Source organism: Perca fluviatilis, chromosome 3 (genome assembly GCF_010015445.1).
Source record: "Perca fluviatilis chromosome 3, GENO_Pfluv_1.0, whole genome shotgun sequence".
Taxonomy (NCBI): domain Eukaryota; kingdom Metazoa; phylum Chordata; class Actinopteri; order Perciformes; family Percidae; genus Perca; species Perca fluviatilis.
The window spans coordinates 27,519,589-27,540,691 of NC_053114.1; the positions used below are offsets into that span (position 1 = coordinate 27,519,589).

Sequence of the window (21,103 nt, forward strand, 5' to 3'; positions counted from 1 at the left end):
TGCACTTAAACAGTGGAGGCAATTAATCCAATGATGGCAACATAAGCCATTCATAGGCACTAGATAGAAGTGATCTTATTTTAAAGTGTTCATTCACATAAATAAAAAACAATAACAAATTAGCCGACCCCAGATAATATTGGGCTTTACATGGCAGCTTCTTTATATTTTGCCTGGAGCCCCTCAACCAGTTATCCTGTGCTAAAATTGTACCCTACCTCAGGTTTGCTGTGATACAATTAAGAATATACACCATGTAAGGATCATATAAATATAAATAATAACATTTATTAAAATTAGATTTAAGGACAGAATAAGTTTACTGTTCTTGAGTGAGTCTGTTGCCCACTTTGACACTTTTTTTTTGGTTGTAACTGTTGCATCTACCTCAGAAACTTACAATACCAATACACTGGAGATTAATAGAATTTCATTTTTGGTGCTCAATGCATAAAACATTACATTACAATTTGTATTGCCATTAACAATATCTCAGTTACCCACAATGCATCTGACCTCACTACCACCTTGTAAGCATTTTCCAACTTCAAAAGAAAATGTGTCCTTCGGCTCTGCCATAAATTAACCCTGATTCCTGAAAAGTTAGTTATGTATTGATTCAGTAAAGAAGATTGTACAATATAATTATCTTCAAAATATTCTCTTACAGATCAAATTTTAATGCCATTACCTGCAGTGTTCCTGTAGGGAAGATGATACTCCAGTGGGAGTATAAAAACATTTTAACCAAAATCAAAACTGCCTCTCTAAATCCTTCCCAACATTGTCTTGCCTAAACATCCTGTTTCAACAAAAAGGTCAATGAAGGAAAATATGATGCTCTCAAAAATGGCCTAATTCAGCACACATCCTCTTACCACCACAAATTTCAACAAGAGACTTAAGTTTCATAACAGGATCACACGTTAAAGCCGTGGTGTAATTTGGTATAAAAAAGGAAAGAAAAAGCATGAAACTATTCAATTTGTTTGACTGATCATCTCTAGACCGCACAGTAAAAGAAAATCTCTGATGTGTCAGATTTTTACTGACAACATTCCAATTTCATTGGCAAAATGTAGATTTTTTGCAACTGATCCTATCCTGCAGACTTGAGTGAGCAGCAACACATACATTTTTATGGCCAGTCTCTGACTACTATATTCATTTGAAAATTGCTTGTTGCAGCCATGAGTACAGGGTGAGGTGTGGAGGGAGAGGTTTGTCCTAGATCACATTTCTATTCATTTGATACCGGAGTAATATCAGGACATCACACAACGAGACAGGATCAGAGTGGGCAGAAGAGGAAGAAAGAAGCAGTGCAACACAGCTGTGACAGAAAACTACTGCAAAATATATTTTACTAAAAGGGGAGACATCATCATGTCTTTGAATTTGTCCCAAAGCATTCATAGAAAATTTGAAATCAGTGATGTCAGGATATGATCAGGAGGCTTGATGTTCTCTGGACAACAACAAGACACATTCTCTTTCCCGCTGAAGCTCTTCCCATTTCTTCTGCAGCTCTGTCTTTTCCTTCTGGACCTCTTCTCTCTGTCTACTCAAGTCTTTGGCTTCCTCTAGCTGTGCTTTCCTCAGTGACTCAATCTGCTGCCTCTCTGCAGCTGCCTCCCTGGCATTCACTGCACGCAGATTCTCGAGCAGCTCCCTCTGATGCTCCAGAGCCCGAGCTTCCTCCTTCTGCACTCTCCTCAGAGCTTCTATCAGCTCCTGCTCTCTCCTTAACACACGCTTTTCTCCTTCAGAAGCTCTTGAAACTTTCACTTTGCCTGTAAAAGGAAGGGAAAGAGAAGGCCACATGTCTAGTCTCATTAGTCTCACAATCTTGGATACAGTAGAACCACAAAATGTGTGGTTCACAATCTTTTTTTCTTTGATCCGACAGTTCTAATTTCTTTTAATTTAATTGGGTTTCTAATTTAAATCTGAATTCTGCTAATTTTGTACTGCATTTTGGATTATACAGTACAGGCCAAAAGTTTGGACACACCTTCTCATTCAATGCCTTTCCTTTATTTTCATGACTATTTACATCGTAGATTCTCACTGAAGGCATCAAAACTATGAATGAACACATGGAATAATGTACTTAACAAAAAAGTGTGAAATAAATGAAAACATGTCTTATATTTTAGATTCCTCAAAGTAGCCACTCTTTGCTTTTTTGATAGCGCTGCAAACCCTTGGTGTTCTCTCAATGAGCTTCTTGAGGTAGTGACCTGAAATGGTTTTCACTTCACAGGTGTGCCTTGTCAGGATTAATTAGTGGAATTGTTTCCCTTATTAATGGGGTTAGGACCAACAGTTGTGTTGTGCAGAAGTCAGGTTGATACACAGCCGACAGCCCTATTGGACAACTGTTAGAATTCATATTATGGCAAGAACCAATCAGCTAAGTAAAGAGAAACGAGTGGCCATCATTACTTTAACAAATGAAGGTCAGTCAGTCCGGAAAGGAACTGCAACCGCCCCAGGAAAGGAAGACCAAGAGTCACCTCTGCTGCTGAGGATAAGTTCATCCGAGTCACCAGCCTCAGAAATCTCAAGTTAACAGCAGCTCAGATTAGAGACCAGATGAATGCCACACAGAGTTCTAGCAGCAGACACATCTCTAGAACAACTGTTAAGAGGAGACTGCGCGAATCAGGCCTTCATGGTCAAGTAGCTGCTAGGAAACCACTGCTAAGGAGAGGCAACAAGCAGAAGAGATTTGTTTGGGCCAAGAAACACAAGGAATGGACATTAGACCACTGGAAATCTGTGCTTTGGTCTGATGAGTCCAAATTTGAGATCTTTGGTTCCAACCGCCGTGTCTTTGTGCGCCGCAGAAAAGGTGAACGGATGGATTCTACCTGCCTGGTTCCCACCGTGAAGCATGGAGGAGGAGGTGTGATGGTGTGGGGGTGTTTTGCTGGTGACACTGTTGGGGATTTATTCAAAATTGAAGGCATACTGAACCAGCATGGCTACCACAGCATCCTGCAGCGACATGCCATCCCATCCAGTTTGCGTTTAGTTGGACCATCATTTATTTTTCAACAGGACAATGACCCCAAACACACCTGCAGGCTGTGTAAGGGCTATTTGACCAAGAAGGAGAGTGATGGAGTGCTGCGCCAGATGACCTGGGGTCTCATTTATAAACATGGCGTACGCACAAAACGGGGCTGAAAACGTGCATACGCCACTTCCCACGCAAAGGTTGTGATTTATAAAAAACAAACTTGACGGGAGAATGTGCGGTCCTCCACACAAACTCTGACCCATGCGTACGCACATTTTGGAAAATAGGAATTGGCGACGCAGATGGTGAGGTGGTGAACTGAAGTCAGACTGCAGAAAGTACATGTGGGAATAACGATTAGGCTATTCTTAATATGTTTAAGTATCACGCACATTTCTTCACACCATATGAAGATTAAATCCAGCAGTGTTATTTGCGCTTGTACTGAGTGATAATTGTTCCATAAACACCTCAAACTCAAATCTTAAATCAAAACTCATTCTTAATATTTAATCAGCGCTGTCTCGCCGTCACATTGTCCGCTACGGAGCGCAGGAGTAGGAGATGGCCCGACTGCATGGAATACAGGATAGCATCAAATACCCTACCATTAGATAACTGCACAACACAGTGTAAATAACTAAATATCTGTCTTTAAAACTGTGCATATATCATCAAATGTCAAAGTCTGGAAATACAGCCGTTAAGCTCTCGCGCAATCGTTACGCTCTATGTCCTCGTTATCGGTCTAAAATTTAATACTGTTTATAACAAACCCTGCATGAAGAAAAGTGTGTTTGCCTATTACATTTCGATTTCAAATTGTATCTCGGGGTGGGGGATACCACTAGTTGTTGCTGTGATTTTAGCAAGGTGTTAACAATCACAAATTGTTGTAGACTAAACATATAAATACTGCGGTGACCCCGTGCGTAATGCTGCATTATGGCACTGCTGGCCCTGCAGGAGGACTGGAATGGAAGAATCAGGAGAAAAAGAGACTTCAGGAACCATGACGATGACTGGCTCATATGCCGATTTAAAGTGATGGTTTGGAGTAATTTACCCTAGGGTCCTTTGCACCATGACCTCGAGCCAAACACCCCCCCCAGAAGCTTTTTTCACCTGGGTCTAACATTGGGCGAGTTAGCGATTGCTAGCGTTAGAGCGCTGATTAGCTTAGCGCAGGGGCTAATGGACCCACGTTTGTATCTCGTAAATGACCCCACTAATAATGCCCGAAATGATACCAAAGGTCTACACTAGTACAAATAGGTTATGCACTCATAAAACGATGGATTGGAAAGTTTGTAAGTACACCAGAAGTTTGCACTTGCAACACTTGCCTGCTATCTTCTGCTCTCTGTTGCTGCTGTTGCTGCTGCTGCTGCTACCTGCAGTTAGACGAGTGCTTAGGGCCGTCTACAAATTACTACACCGAAAAGAGATGCAACAAAAATATTTATTAATTTAATGATTAAATAAGGTAATGTCTCCAAACTTACCTGAATTATTACTTGTCTCCTGCTAGTTATATTACAGCACTTACTTTAAAAAATAAGTTAAATTAAAAAATATTTTTGTTGCATCTCTTTTTGGTGTTGTAATTTGTAGATGTCCCTAAGCACTCGTCTCACAGCATCAACAACAATAGCAGAGAGCAGAAGCCAGCAGGCAAGTGTTATTTACATAACCTTCTGGTGTACTTACAAACTTTACAATCCATCGTTTTATGAGTGCATAACCTATATATACTAGTGTAGACGTTTGGTATCATTTCGGGCATTATTAGTGGGGTCATTTAAGAGATACAAATGTGGGTCCATTAGCCCCGCGCTAAGCTATTCAGCGGCTAACGCTACTCTACGCTAACTCGCCCAATGTTAGACCCAGGTGAAAAAAGCTTCTGGGGGGGTGTTTGGCTTGAGGTCATGGTGCAAAGGACCCTAGGGTAAATTACTCCGAACCATCACTTTAAATTCCCTAATATAGCTGTAATAGTAATATAGCTGCGCTCTTGGATCTATGTACTGAATTGCGTCCAGTAGAGAGGGCGACGCGCCGGAACCGTGCCATCCCGGTCCAAATACAGGTCCTCGCCACTCTGGATGAAACCGGCTGTTTTCAGAGGGAAATGGCTGACAGCTATGTGTTTTTTTTTTAAATAAATATTATATATAATCTTCAACTTCATCACTAAGGCTTGTTTGGATATAATGTATAGTTATGTTAAATCTTATTATATACGTCTGGTATATCGAAGCTGTCCCCGATTACTGTAATGCCTGCTGATTTGGAAGATTTTATTAATAAAGGTAGTCTATAGATCCGGTTTCCATACGCTGTGTGACAACAGGCCGAAATTATAATTCAATTGGCAGCAATTCCCGAGCGTCTGAGAGTTTTTTTTGTGTTTGTTTGTTTTCTCCGCCAGTCGTCATGATTCGGCATGTTTCGGTGTAACGAAGAACAACTGCCAGGGTCATTAACATACTTATCAGCATTCACGAGGTGCTTTACATTGACTATTTATGGTTAAAAATGGGCATGTACAGGGCGGGATAAGAGGCTGATCCACGTACGCACGCTTGTAGTCAATCTGTGATTTATAAAGGGAACATTGCTTACAGGTGTGCGTACGCACGGTTTTATAAATCTGACTTTTTTTCGGCGTACGCCAATTTGAGCTTTTGGGCGCACGTACACTTATAGTAAGGATCCTACGCACAGTTTTATAAATGAGACCCCAGGCCTCCACAGTCACCGGACCTAAACCCAATCGAGATGGTTTGGGGTGAGCTGGACCGCAGAGTGAAGGCAAAAGGGCCAACAAGTACTAAGCATCTCTGGGAACTCCTTCTAAACTGTTGGAAAACCATTTCAGGTGACTACCTCTGGAAGCCCATCAAGAGAATGCCAAGAGTGTGCAAAGCAGTAATCAGAGCAAAGGGTGGCTACTTTGAAGAAACTAGAATATAAGACACTTTTTTGTTAAGTACATAATTCCATATGTGTTCATTCATAGTTTTGATGCCTTCAGTGAGAATCTACAATGTAAATAGTCATGAAAATAAAAAGGAAACGCATTGAATGAGAAGGTGTGTCCAAACTTTTGGCCTGTACTGTATGTTAGCTAGGTTTGTGTTTAGACAACATTTAATATTTGTCTTCTGATAAATGAAATGTGTTAAAAACTAAATTTATATATTTCACTTATTCAGCAAGATTTCATTGAAAAAGTCAAACAGCAGTGAGCTATAAAACATTACCCGAAAACTGTCTCTGCTTCTCTGGCGCCCCAACAGTTTCTGGTGGTGTCGATGTGTCACCGTTAGCATTTGAGCCCTGTGATGAGTGGGGTGGTGGTGGGTGCTGCTTGACTGCTACCAGCTGAGAAAAGACCCCTGGGTGTCTCTTTGACAAGTGCCGATGCAAGTTGCTGGTTCTCCTGCCTTCAGAGCACTCTAACTTGTTCATGCAAATGCGGCAACGAGCAGCAGCCAAACTGTCCAGGTACTCGTAGTGCCTCCAAACCAAGCTGCGTTTTTTCTGCCTACATTTCACAGAGCGGTCATCACTTGCCTCTTCATGTGTTGTTTGTTCTGCTAGACTTCCTTGTGCAGCCTCCAGGATGCCATTACTGGCAGAACTATTATCAGCACCATTCACCGTGGTATAGGTGTCAGAGTCCTCCAGAGCCACCTCCACTAAATAAGAGGAAAACAAAAAAGTTATAATTAGGACTGCAACTAACAATGCATTATTGATTAACATGTTAATATGATTTTTTATTTTTTTTATTTATCCATGTGTCACCTTTAGCATTTGAGCCCTGTGATGAGTGGGGTGGTGGTGGGTGCTGCTTGTCTGCTACCAGCTGAGAAAAGACCCCTGGGTGTCTCTTTGACAAGTGCCGATGCAAGTTGCTGGTGCTCCTGCCTTCAGAGCACTCTAACTTGTTCATGCAAATGCGGCAACGAGCAGCAGCCAAACTGTCCAGGTATTCGTAGTGCCTCCAAACCAAGCTGCGTTTTTTCTGTCTACATTTCACAGAGCGGTCATCACTCGCCTCTTCATTTGTTGTTTGTTCTGCTAGACTTCCTTGTGCAGCTTCCAGGATGCCATTACTGGCAGAACTATTATCAGCACCATTCACCGTGGTATAGGTGTCAGAGTCCTCCAGAGCCACCTCCACTAAATAAGAACACTTAATATTAGAAAGCATTTTATTGGCACAATAAAAATCAACTATAATAGAAAACAGATTTTTAGTCCAAATCGAAAACAATTTCACAATAGATTTTTTTTAAAGAACAAAGAAAAACAACTTGGATGACTTGTACCACTTTGTACCTGATGCAGGGTTATCTTGGTCATCATTATCATAACTTCGTCGTCATCTCACATCCTCGGCCACTTGCGCCGATGGATGATGTGATTTTAAGTGGCGGTGAAGATTGTTTGTTGACCCGGATTTATATGATAAGTTTGATCTGCAGATATTACCCCCAATTTCCACCAACTGCGGCACGTCTGTGGAGCCGCTCCGGAACGGCTGCGTTCCGACTCCGTCCCAGCTCCGCAGAGCTTCTATTTTTGCCGGACGCCGGAGAGTGGCGCAATAATTCAGCACAATTCAGATTTTGCGGGACAGGATGTCGAGCATAGAAACAAAATAAACCATCCGGTCAATTTTCAAAATAAAATACACCGTGCTCACGGCAGATCATATTTCCCTGCACTACACCTTGAAAACACAGCTCAGAGTCGTTTCCCCTCTACTCCTCTGGATGGAAACAAACTGTTGTTGATTTTGTGGTTCTATTCTACTTGAATTTGCGAGATCTCGTGGGTCCTCGTGACTACAGCTGTCAGTCATGGCCGCAGCCGTTGCGCAACAAATCCAGACCTGGCGAGTATTGAAGGACGGCGGAGCACGGAGCAGACACGCAGCGGAGCAGATCTGCAGTCGTACCGCAGTTGGTGGAAATGAGGGGTTACACTCCGCTTTATCGTTGCCTTTATTGCTGAGTTTATTTTGTTTATTTTGATACACGTTGCCCCACAATGCATTGCTAATGTCATATCCGGCATCTCATGCTGCATTCTTCAGAGCCCGTCTATGGATTATGTATTAGAAATTAGCTTGTTTGAGATGAGCCACGTATGCGCAGAATCGACCAACAGTGATTGCCGCCCAATGCATGCATTAGATTTGTGTCCGACTTGATCCTGACTTACTCTGACGTCATGCACACGTGGGCAACAATAACCTCACAAGATCAAGGTGGCTGCAGTTCTGAGACGCAGGCAGCGCAGTTGCTTTTCACCGACTGAAAGACTTATGCTGCGTTCATGCCACCTGGGACCACTCCCGTGATTACGTTGTTTTTCCGACTGCCAGCGTTCACATGGTCGGGATGCGTGTTCTTCTTCTTCTGTTATATTGGCGTTTGGCATAACAACTTGTTGTATGACTGCCACCAACGGTTGGGCGTAGCCTAGAGCATCAGGTGTGGGAAAACATGAAGGCCACAATAATAAGATTTGCTGCGGTTTTCTTTTGCGAGCATCCAAACAGCACATCGCCAAGTGTTTGTTTGTGTTATCTGGAGGACAACTAACGGGAAAAGACACGGATAATGTGTTGTTTTTTTATACATAGGCCTATTTATGAATAATTTTAAACATATTATGTCTGTGTATGTTTCTTGGCAGAGGCATTTGTCCACAATAAACAGTTTATTGTCATTGAAATATGTTCAGTGAACCAAAGTCGCCTCCATCAAACGTCAGTTGTCAACAACGCGTCACCAACTGGGGAACTCGGTTATCAAAATCCAGCCAGAGTTTCCCACCTCTGATTCCCACAGGAAGTGACGTGAATGCTGACGTTTTCACTCGGAAAAACGTTTTTCCGATGTCCATGAACACACGGCCAGGCGGACGCGAAATTAAGAATCCCACTATGGCCACGCCAAGACCCGCCCTACGAAGCAGCTCGATTGGTTGGGGTTAGGCATTTCACCTCGAGTGGTTAAGGTTAGGATAACCGATTGGTCAGGAGATAGGACCTGCACAAATGGGGTTACGTTACCTTACGTTCCTGCTGGCCAATAAATGCTATTGAAGGGCGGGTCTTGGCGTGGCCATAGTGGAATTTGTAATATCGCCAGGCGGACCCAGGGAATGCTGGGAAACGCCGGTCTCTCAGCTGTTCTAACAGCTGATTGGTTCACAATCGACTCAACATGATGACGTTTTATATAAACATTTTATTGATTTTGAATTGGAGGGATTTTAACTGCTATTTGTCTGATTTAAAGGCTTATTCTGTACAAACCACATGTTGCGTGGCTGATATGACGTTTAGAAGTCAGAGAGACTAAATCTGTTCAGATTACAGATCATCTAACTACAGTGTGTTGTTAATTAAAATCAGCAACAGGTAGAGCATTTTGACAGCTACTTTTAATTCATAAAAACTCATAATTAAAAACAACTGGAGACTGTGTACAAGCTGATATATGGGTCTGATACATTTTTTATTAAATCGGACCACAGTGTTTCTGTCACTTCCTGTTCAGTCTGAAGGCCGCTGGAAACTGTCCGACCTTTTTTTTCTTTTTCTTTTTTTCCTGTTTGTAGAATTCCGGTCATACATCTTTTTTTATTATTATTGCAGAATATTTTTGTTACAATTTGTCAAAACAAAGAGACTGAACTTGTAGTACACAACTCATTTTGTTACAGAACATGTTTTCATAAAGAATAAAAAACATAAGAAAGTAAAAGAATTAAAAAATATATAATAAATAATAATATCTATCAATCAATAGATTGCATTGCATACATGTTGATGCTGATTTACCCTCTAATCCAGAAATACAATCTATATAATTTTTTAAGTCAAGTTTAAAGAATTAATTTTTCTTAAATTTCGATTTATGAATAAAGAATTTTCCAAGCAAAATTATTAAGTTGACTAAATATTGTACAGAGGAGTTTGAGTCAGAAAAGTAAAAGAAGATATCAAAATTAGATAAATGTATTTTTGAGCCAAATTTATCATTGATGAAACATTGTATATCATTCCACAGAGAAGAGCTATGTGAACAGCTATAGAATAAATGGTCTTCCATAAAGCAAAAGCTGCATTTTTCGATAAATTTAGAGATAATCTTGTTACAGGGGTAAAAATGGTGAAGAATTTTAAAAGATATTTCTTTTACTTACTTTATTTGGGATACATTTTTTTAGAAACAGGGTTGTGTCATCGGCCAGCTGTGAAATTTGTATTTCTCTTTCATTCAATGCAATTCCTTTGAATGAACTCTTGTGAATTAAATCACATAAAATTTGAGCTACAATCAAAAATAGAAGAGGCGAGGTGGGGCAGCCTTGGCGGATACCTTTGTTTATGTAAAATCTGGGTGAGGTTCCATTAGCCAATTTAACACAACTGTTACAGTTTTTACAGCATTAATAAAATTCTTACCAAAATTAAAAAAGTTTAAGGTGTCAAAAATAAATTTGTGGCTTACCGTGTCAGAGGCTTTTTGAAAGTCTAAGAATAAAATAAGGTGTTCATCATCTAGAAAGTCTTTGTATTCAATCAGATCTAAAACTAGGCGAATGTTATTGGCTATGTGACGATTTTTTATGAAACCAGATTGGCATTCATCAATTAACTGTCCGACCTGAGAGCGGACTTTTGTCACCGCCCCCGGCTGCTGCTGCTGCCTGCGCTCGTCCACTTTACAGCTTTTCAAAGGCGAGGCGCAGTTCATCTCGACCGAGAACGCACCATAAATCTCTGCGTTCTCTCAACCCTCGGATATTACGTCACTTCCACGGCGTTTGTTCTCTTAATACATCCATGGTTCTGGCAGAGGGTTATATTAGTAGACGGGCTCGGGTTCTGGTAGGTTTTGCGCGTCCGAGTTGGAGAAAAAACATGGACGCCACCCGGAAAGCTGTTGTTGCGGTAGCACCATAGACGATATGGGTAGCAGGTAGCACTGGCCTAGTTAGCAACGCTAGCCACGTTTAGCAACACCCGTTTGAAACAAGTCTTCATGCAATATTGCACTCCCACCAAGACCGATTCCCATACCCACAGGAAGTGATACGGACGCAGTAAGGTACTGCAGTAATACGAGTGATTGAAATCGTTATTTAAACAACCAAAGCGGTCCAAAAACAATGAAAACAATTCATACTTACAAGTCACACAGGGCGCAGCCATCTTGGATTCCGTATCGGAATTGTTGCTCGGTGTCCTCTGAGTAAACCTGTTTGAGTCGTGACTCACTCATCTTTCCCCCGTGTCTTTAAATGAACTCATGAGACGCGAGTCTCTAGTATCATTCACAAACCTCTTGCAACATTAGCTACTGCTAGTCCTAGCCATCTTAGCTGCCAAAAGCTATAACTTACAATTTCGTAGGCCACCACAGCTCCACAAGCGACTGAGCGAGCAGAGAGACGACCCGCAGACTCAGAGCCGGAAACATTGCAAGCTAGCAGACCATGGGACTCATGAGTCATCATGACTCCTTACTACTCATGAGTCATGATGACTCATAGGTCATCATGACTCATGAGTCCTCAATTCAGTAAGTCAGTCGCGCGAATCAGCCGGCTGCGTTGTCATGAGTGGATCTGTAGAGCCGGTGAAGTCTCTCCTCGAGTCAGGGTGAAAGTGAAAAATAGCATGGATGCCAGCCGAACTTAGCCCCGCCCACAACATTCGAGGTGACTAGAATCTGAGTATGATCAGCATATCAAAATTAGGTTGATCGATTAAATATATATATTATATATAATATTACAAATATATATATATATATATATATATTTTATTATTCACTGCGGGCATTTCTCCGTTCCTGTGTCTACATGCTTAGGCTACACTACTTAAAAAAAAATCAGGTAAGCAATGATAGCACGTGAACAACAAGTGCACAAACTTATGAAAATAAAAAAAATAAAAATAGAAACATATGAGGCAATACAAACGAGAAATAAATTAAAATAACAGACATTACAAACAACAAAAAGAAAAGTACTAGAAGACATACATTTACAGTTAGTCAGGTTTCAGGGAAAAAAAGCTCGTTTTTTGTTATCCAACGTTCTAAGTGACTTCAGTAGAGATTTAAATTCTATGAGAAAAGGTACAAAATTAGAAATTATATAGAATATATAGAATTTTGCATACAGAATAACAAAATTAATTAGATACTCAAGAGCACCATTACCTAAATTATTGTAGAAACGGATGATATCTTTAAGGTTAAAGGAGTAGATAAAGTTGGAGGGTGGGGGTGTGGCCTTGACCAACTGCCACTTTGCTCGTTTGAAAGCCGTGATGTCTCTCTCTTTCTAATGGGCAGGCCAAATTCTCTGGGCGGGGAAAGCAGAGAAAGGGGAGGTAACCTTGCTCCTTATGACCTCATAAAGGAGCAAGATTCCAGATTGGCCCATCTGAGCTTTCATTTTCTCAAAGGCAGAGCAGGATACCCAGGGCTCGGTTTACACCTATCGCCATTTCTAGCCACTGGGGGACCATAGGCAGGCTGGGGGAACTCATATTAATGTTAAAAAACCTCATAAAGTGACATTTTTATGCCATGGGATCTTTAAGAATGTGATTTATATCTCTTTGGAACCAATTCGAAAAAAATAAGGATTTGTTCCTAGTGACTATGTTACAATTGTTCCAGAGGAAAGTCTTGTGCGGTGAAAAATTGTGGACAAAGGCTAGCTTCCAAGCTAGAAGGGCTTGCTGATGGAATTTTGATAATTTAATTGGCAATTATTTCCTGTGACTAAATGGCTCTCCTGTGAGCAGCTGCATGAGGTGGCGAGTAGGACTGAGTTTCCTTGGCGATTTAGCAATACTGACTCAAGTGACTCGCTAACCTGGATAAGTTTAGTGAGTGGCTCAGAATAACCCGAATCCTTAAAAGGAATCGAGTTTGCCAGGCCTAAAAATAGAACGCAGCATCATACTCCAATTTTTTTTATAAAAGATGATTTAGATTATAATGAAAATAAAATGTATTTTTCAGACATTGTTGTAGCTACTTTATCTGTTGCACATTCAGTAAAAGGACAAGGGAATTTTTAAAAGTTTTGTTGAATTTATTTATAAATTTATAAATGTGGGATCATATGTACCACAAAGGAGTATGATACTATAGTATGATATTCATCTCCTTTGCTTCATTTCATAAAATTGTCAGTCCTTTTGATACCCGTTTCCTGTATTATGTTTAGAAAATATAATAATCATACAACTGATATTTATTATAAAACGGTTAACAACATATATCCAAATAATGTAAATGTAGATTTTTTTTTACAGCTTTTTTGTCTGCATTTATGGTTGTGCCAGAAAAAAAATCAACTCAAATATATCAAGCACCCTACTAATATATGACATTGTGAGAGCTATGTAATCTGATGTAGCTAAACTATAAATCATGGCGATATATTACTAGTCAATAATAGTTTCCAGCAAACCTGCACTTTGAGAACAGGCACAGTTAAGTTCCATAGACTGTATATAAAGTACATGAGGAATATAGAAGTTTTTCGCATAAAAAGTTCAGTTATTTCGAGCAAGCATATCCTGTAATCCCCACATGACTGCAGCATAATGCTCCCATGGAGAAATGATAATTCTTATGGAGATGAGGCATTATATAACATGTTGCATCATGCAGTTAACATATTTGAAAATTAATATTCTGTCTGATTATAGGTAGTCTCACTTTGCCAGACCTTCCTCCAAAGAGGGTCTGGCTACTCCACATAGCATTCGGGGATGGGAAGAAAACATGCTCTGGCTTAATGGCATTTCTTTAAACCAATCAGAATCGTCATTGGCGGCGCTACGCTCCGCACAGAACCGCTGCAAAAAAGTTGTGCTGAGTCAGTAACACAACTAACCTGAGCGGAGATTTAGAGATTATATTAAATATATAAACACTGTGTAAACAGTATTACTGTAATGAGTAAAGACCTGTATATATTATCAATAGATACTTAACATCTGTGTTCTATGGTTCTATGCTCATCCTGTGGAAACTTGACAGGTGGCTGTTAAAAGGTGGTAGTTTCCTTCCTCAAAGTCAGTTGCCATTGGTGAGTTTTCAGTGGAAAAAAGGTACCAGTGATGTCAGGATATGATCAGGAGGCTTGATGTTCTCTGGACAACAACAAGTCACGTTCTTCTCTTTCCTGCTGAAGCTCTTCCCATTTCTTCTGCAGCTCTGTCTTTTCCTTCTGGACCTCTTCTCTCTGTCTACTCAAGTCTTTGGCTTCCTCTAGCTGTGCTTTCCTCAGTGACTCAATCTGCTGCCTCTCTGCAGCTGCCTCCCTGGCATTCACTGCACGCAGATTCTCGAGCAGCTCCCTCTGATGCTCCAGAGCCCGAGCTTCCTCCTTCTGCACTCTCCTCAGAGCTTCTATCAGCTCCTGCTCTCTCCTTAACACACGCTTTTCTCCTTCAGAAGCTCTTGAAACTTTCACTTTGCCTGTAAAAGGGAGGGAAAGAGAAAGCCACATGTCTAGTCTCATTAGTCTCACAATCTTGGATACAGTAGAACCACAAAATAAAAAAGAAAAGTCTTTTTGAAACTTGATATTCATTTGCTTTAAATGTGTATTAGAGTGAAAAATAACGTATTTATATATTTCACTTATTCAGCAAGATGTCATTGAAAAAGTCCGTATGAATGACATACACAAACAGCAGTGAGTTATAAAACATTACCCGAAAACTGTCTCTGCTTCTCTGGGGCCCCAACAGTTTCTGGTGGTGTCGATGTGTCACCGTTATCATTTGAGCCCTGTGATGAGTGGGGTGGTGGTGGGTGCTGCTTGACTGCTACCAGCTGAGAAAAGACCCCTGGGTGTCTCTTTGACAAGTGCCGATGCAGGTTGCTGGTGCTGCTGCCTTTAAAGCACTGTAACTTCTTCATGCAAATGCGGCAACGAGCAGCAGCCAAACTGTCCAGGTATTCGTAGTGCCTCCAAACCAAGCTGCGTTTTTTCTGCCTACATTTCACAGAGCGGTCATCACTCGCCTCTTCATGTGTTGTTTGTTCTGCTAGACTTCCTTGTGCAGCCTCCAGGATGCCATTACTGGCAGAACTATTATCAGCACCATTCACCGTGGTATAGGTGTCAGAGTCCTCCAGAGCCACCTCCACTAAATAAGAGGAAAACAAAAAAGTTATAATTAGGACTGCAACTAACAATGCATTATTGATTAACATGTAACTATGATTTATTTTTATCGATGTGTCACCGTTAGCATTTGAGCCCTGTGATGAGTGGGGTGGTGGTGGGTGCTGCTTGACTGCTACCAGCTGAGAAAAGACCCCTGGGTGTCTCTTTGACAAGTGGCGATGCAGGTTGCCGGTGCTGCTGCCTTTATGGCACTGTAACTTCTTCATGCAAATGCGGCAACGAGCAGCAGCCAAACTGTCCAGGTATTCGTAGTGCCTCCAAACCAAGCTGTGTTTATTCCGTCTACGTTTCACAGAGCGGTCATCACTCGCCTCTTCATTTGTTGTTTGTCCTGCTAGACTTCCTTGTGCAGCTTCCAGGATGCCATTAATGGCAGAATTAATATCAGCATCATTCACCGTGGTATAGGTGTCAGAGTCCTCCAGAGCAACCTCCACTAAATAAGAGGGAAAACAAAGAAAGGTTATTATATATATATATATATATATATATATATATATATATATATATATATATATATATATATATATATATATATATATATATATATATATATGTCAATGATCTGCATTGTAAACATTACACAAGGTGACACCACATCTCTCAGATTTGTCAGTGAATTTACTACTTTGAATTTACCCTCTGTATGCAATGTCTAATGTTAACAGAGTTACTTTGCCTTGAATACAATTCATGTATAATTTAATATTAGAAAGCATTTTATTGGCACAATAAAAATCAACTATAATGACTATAATAGAAAACACATTTTTAGTGCAAATGAGATGGATAATCAATTATCTGAAAACAATTTCAAACAATTTTTTTTTTTAAAACAGAGTAAAACAACTTTTCAAAGTGTCAGAGGTAGATGCAAAGGTGTGAGTGACGATGGATGACTTGTACCACTTCGTACCTTACATTAGGTGATTATGGTTGCTGAAATACCAAATTGCTGTCTTAAAATGACTGAGAAAATGACAACAAGTATTTGAGTGGTTGAGTAGATAAGTACTGAAATAGTGTTTGATCGGATGATATTTTACTTTCATATTTACTTTTCCAGTTGGATTATAAAGGAAATTTACAAGGCGAAAAATATAACATTACTCCAACTGTATGTTGAAACTCTGACCATGATGATGCATGATTTGATAAAAAACCAGGGTTGGGTATCTAACCTCAATACCTTTTGGTACAAGCCAAAATGTGTCCACAGCAGAGTGTTGAAAACTGTCAAGTACTGAAAGCTGGTGTCAAATTTGTGGTTCACAATCTTTTTTTCTTATTCTTTGATCAGACAGTTCCTAATTTAAATCTGAATTCTGCTAATTTTGTACTGCATTTTGGATTATATGTTAGCTAGGTTTGTGTTTAGACAACATTTAATATTTGTCTTCTGATAAATGACGAAATGTGTTAAAAAATATTTATATATTTCACTTATTCAGCAAGATGTCATTGAAAAAGTCAGTATGAATGACATACACAAACAGCAGTGAGCTATAAAACATTACCTGAAAACTGTCTCTGCTTCTCTGGGGCCCCAACAGTTTCTGGTGGTGTCGATGTGTCACCGTTAGCATTTGAGCCCTGTGATGAGTGGGGTGGTGGTGGGTGCTGCTTGACTGCTACCAGCTGAGAAAAGACCCCTGGGTGTCTCTTTGACAAGTGCCGATGCAGGTTGCTGGTGCTGCTGCCTTTATGGCACTGTAACTTCTTCATGCAAATGCGGCAACGAGCAGCAGCCAAACTGTCCAGGTATTCGTAGTGCCTCCAAACCAAGCTGCGTTTTTTCTGCCTACATTTCACAGAGCGGTCATCACTCGCCTCTTCATGTGTTATTTGTTCTGCTAGACTTCCTTGTGCAGCCTCCAGGATGCCATTACTGGCAGAATTAATATCAGCATCATTCACCGTGGTATAGGTGTCAGAGTCCTCCAGAGCCACCTCCACTAAATAAGAGGAAAACAAAAGTCATATATATGACTGTCAATGATCTGCATTGTAAACATTACACAAGGTGACACCACATCTTTCAGCTTTGTCAGCGAATTTACTACTTTGAATTTACCCTCTGTATGCAATGTCTAATGTAAATGAAGTTTCCTTGTCATGAATACAATTCATGTAACACTTAATATTAGAAAGCATTTTATTGGCACAATAAAAAAATGACTATAATATAAAAGAGATTTTTAGTGCAAATCTGAAAACAATTTCACACAAGATTTGTTTTAAAGAACAAAGTAAAACAAAGTTTCAGAGGTAGATGCATAGGTGTGAGTGACGATGGATGACTTGTACCACTTTGTACCTGATGCAGGGTTGTCTTGGTCATCATTATCATAACTTCGTCGTCGTCTCACATCCACGGCCACTTGCGCCCATGGATGATGTGATTTTAAGTGGCGGTGAAGATTGTTTGTTGACCCGGATTTATGTGATAAGTTTGATCTGCAAATATTACACTCCGCTTTATCGTTGCCTTTATTGCTGAAGTGCATCCAAATGCCGCTGCGTTTTCGAGTTTGGCCCATTCCCCCCCCCCCAAACACATGGTTACCTCTTGTTCTCATTTCTTTCTGTCTACGTTTAGCAAAGGAGAGCGAATATAGGGCAGGCAGTGAAATTTGGGCAGAACGATAAAAAGAACGACTCTCACCACGTAGTGTTACGACTCGGTGCTCTTGCTATCGTACCAAAAAGAGCCGCTGAAAAGAATCGTATTGCCACTGTTCACAGCTGTTCACAGCTGTTCGCTGACCGTTGGTAGTAGAGGTAGTTTCCGCTATCCGCGCAAGGATATCCGCCTCGTCGACGGTTTAACAAAAAACGTAGCTATAATACTCATATGTGTATCTTACATAACTGTTTATAGTCTATGGTATTTTATAATAACGTTACATCCAAGAAAAAAAAACGAAACCCCCCAAAAATGTCCGTGCTATATCTAGCTAGCTATGATAACATAACATTAATCATCACACAGCATTGCCTCTGTGGTCGAGATTACGTACCGCTCATATTCAGCGTTGTATATGTGACTTTACTTACTTTACTTTATTCTTTATTCAGGACACAAAAACGGTCCACAGCACAATACTAAACATAGCAAAAGACAGACAAATACAAGACAAAACACATACAATAAAAATGACTAGCTACAACAGTCAGTTGTAGTTGTTACTGTGAAATTAAGAGATAATGTATTTTCCATTGATTGGTAGTTTCCAAATTATCATCTTTTACTAAACTGTCTAGCTACAGTTAACGGTAATAGTACTAATAGTAGTGGCGTTAGCTAACGTTAGCTGTTGTGTTTATTTTGATACACATTGCCCCACAATGCATTGCTGCCGCCAAACGTCATATCCGGCATCTCATAATACATAAAATGTGTTTTTCAGACATTGTTGTAGCTACTTCGTCTGCATAGATATATACACTTCGTCTGTTGCATATTCGGTAAAAGGACAAGGGAATTTTTTTTAAGTTTGTTGAATATGTTTATAAATGTGGGATCATATGTACCACAAAGGAGTATGATACTGTAGTAAGATAGTATGATATTCATCTCCTTTGCTTCATTTCATCAAATAAAAGGGTCACTGTCCTTTTGATACCCGTTTCCTGTATTATGATTTTTACACCTGTAATTACAAGATATAACCACTACGGAATGTTTCACTTGTCCAATTACAAAATATAATAATCATACAACTGATGTTAATTATAAAACGGTTAACAACATATATCCAAATAATGTAAATGTAGATTTTTTACAGCTTTTTTGGTCTGCATTTATGGTTGTGCTTGAAAAAAAATCAACTCAAATATATCAAGCACCCTACTAATATATGATAGCTATGTAATCTGATGTAGCTAAACTATAAATCATGGCGATAGATTACTAGTCAATGATAGTTTCCAGCAAACCTGCACTTTGAGAAGAGGCACAGTTAAGTTCCATAGACTGTATATAAAGTACAACATAAAGTTCTTCGCTTAAAAAGTTCAAAGTTACTTAAGTTAAAGACTGATTTTGTCTTTACATAATAAACTGCAGTCTGACCAAAACACTAAATGAATAAAACTGTATTTATTTAGGGAAATATCCTCCAGGCAGATGAACAGTACAGTTTCCCAACTTAAATGCAACACATTGTGCTCAAAAAGCCATATTATCAATTAAAACTAACTAAATCTAAACAAGTTAAATATTTTAACAAGAGATTCACAGGCTGAAAACCCAAACACTGAACAGAATAAACGATGGGAAACTTTCTCCACACCAAGACATAAATAAATACAAAAAGGCTTCCTTATACAGACACGTTAAATTCAGTTTTACAGTGAGCCGGCTGGTACAAGCATCACACTGCATATTAAATATGTGGCATTTTATCAGTTATCAGTGCAAAAAAACAAACAATAAGGTGAAAACTCAGTTGGAATGTATTTTAATAGTGGTGGGTTATGGAACATCCTGCAGGCAAATGTGATGTGTTTAAAAAAAAAAATAATACACTTAATGTAAACTTTATTAATTGTTTTTGTAAAGCACTGTTAGGATAGCGTGAGGTAAGTGTGTAACATGTATGTTTCCTTATTTGCAGATCCTGCGTGGGTAGGGAACAGACCAATCAAATCAAACCAGCACACTTCTTTCGTCTTCACCTCCTGTCTCAGCTGTAGGAGCGCTAAGGCCCAATATTATTCAGGATATTCAGCAGTGCAGATGCAGTGAGTGACTACAACGACCGTAAACTTCTCTTGGTCTTAGCAAGTTAGAGAGGCACACATTTATACTCTCGCGCATGTCAGATCCAGTGGTTCTACTCAACGAAAAGACCTGTAATGTTTAGGGATGAATGGTGTACGGGGCTGGATCGTGGCTCCACTCTCGGGATTTAAACATTTGTAATAACTTTATATGCATAGGTTGCATGAAGCAAAATCTTGTAAAAGCATACATTTACTTCAATGGTTAACACATGTATACAAACCTCTCACACACTTTTAAACTAAATTTAGTAGTCAAATACCCTATATCTTCTGACAGTTTAACAATAAAAGGTCACTAATCTGTAATTTCTAGGACAAGCCTGTTTCTGCTAATGTAAAATAATGTGATACTTCACCTAAAATCTATAATCTAAGCATCAAATGCTCATCCTGTGGAAACTTGACAGGTGGCTGTTAAAAGGTGGTAGTTTCCTTCTTCAAAGTCAGTTTCAGTATGGTTGATTAGATTACCATTGGTGAGGTTTCAGTGGAAAAAAAAGGTACCAAACATATCTATTAATCCCTTTCTCTGAGGCATAATCCAGTCTTTCCATATGTTTGTTCCAGCCAGCGTTTACCCAAAATATTACTCACAACACTGCATTGCTGGAGTATGGTCTGGCTGCATGGGTTAACCTTCTAATAGAGGAAAAGAAAATGCTCTGGCTTGTTTGTATTTTTTTTTAATCAATCAATATCGTCTTCTGCGGCGCTAAGCCCCGGGTATCCTTGCAAAATAGATAGCGGAAAGAGAAGGAGCCAGCCTGAAATCTGGCACGTCTCCTTGCAGTATAAGTAAGCCAGACTAGTGTTGCGCTATCATCCTCATTAAAACTTCTTCAAGTAGTATATTTTGATAAAATGATGACAGAATGTACTGAACATATGAATGATGCAGGAGTGGTTTGAAATTAGATGTTTAGATACCTTTTCCCCCACTATGAAAACATGTCACTGCTGAAATCCACTATAGCAGTCATGAATTCCAGCTCACCATAGCTGCTTTGTCTGTGAAGAAGGAGA

General features: G+C 39.8%; 2 protein-coding genes across 3 annotated transcripts; both read right to left on the minus strand.

The window, feature by feature from the left end:
* Window positions 1-268: 268 nt before the first annotated feature.
* On the minus strand, window positions 269-18,619 carry LOC120556121. Of its 2 annotated transcripts, XM_039795514.1 has the most exons (6): window positions 17,610-18,619; window positions 16,810-17,247; window positions 15,351-15,728; window positions 14,814-15,251; window positions 14,216-14,574; window positions 269-1,437 (listed from the first exon to the last, which is right to left on the minus strand). In XM_039795514.1, the coding sequence occupies exons 1-5, from the start codon at window positions 17,869-17,871 to the stop codon at window positions 14,228-14,230; spliced, it is 1,863 nt and encodes a 620-aa protein (XP_039651448.1). In that variant the 5' UTR covers window positions 17,872-18,619; the 3' UTR covers window positions 269-1,437; window positions 14,216-14,227. The 2 variants fall into 2 exon arrangements, with proteins under 2 accessions (XP_039651448.1, XP_039651447.1); XM_039795513.1 differs by lacking the exon at window positions 269-1,437 and having other exon boundaries at window positions 13,157-14,574.
* Window positions 363-11,717, minus strand: LOC120556122. The gene is made up of 4 exons (XM_039795515.1): window positions 11,255-11,717; window positions 6,845-7,222; window positions 6,298-6,735; window positions 363-1,793 (listed from the first exon to the last, which is right to left on the minus strand). Exons 1-4 carry the CDS (start codon window positions 11,274-11,276, stop codon window positions 1,450-1,452), a joined length of 1,182 nt encoding a protein of 393 aa, XP_039651449.1. The 5' UTR covers window positions 11,277-11,717; the 3' UTR covers window positions 363-1,449.
* Window positions 18,620-21,103: the final 2,484 nt, after the last annotated feature.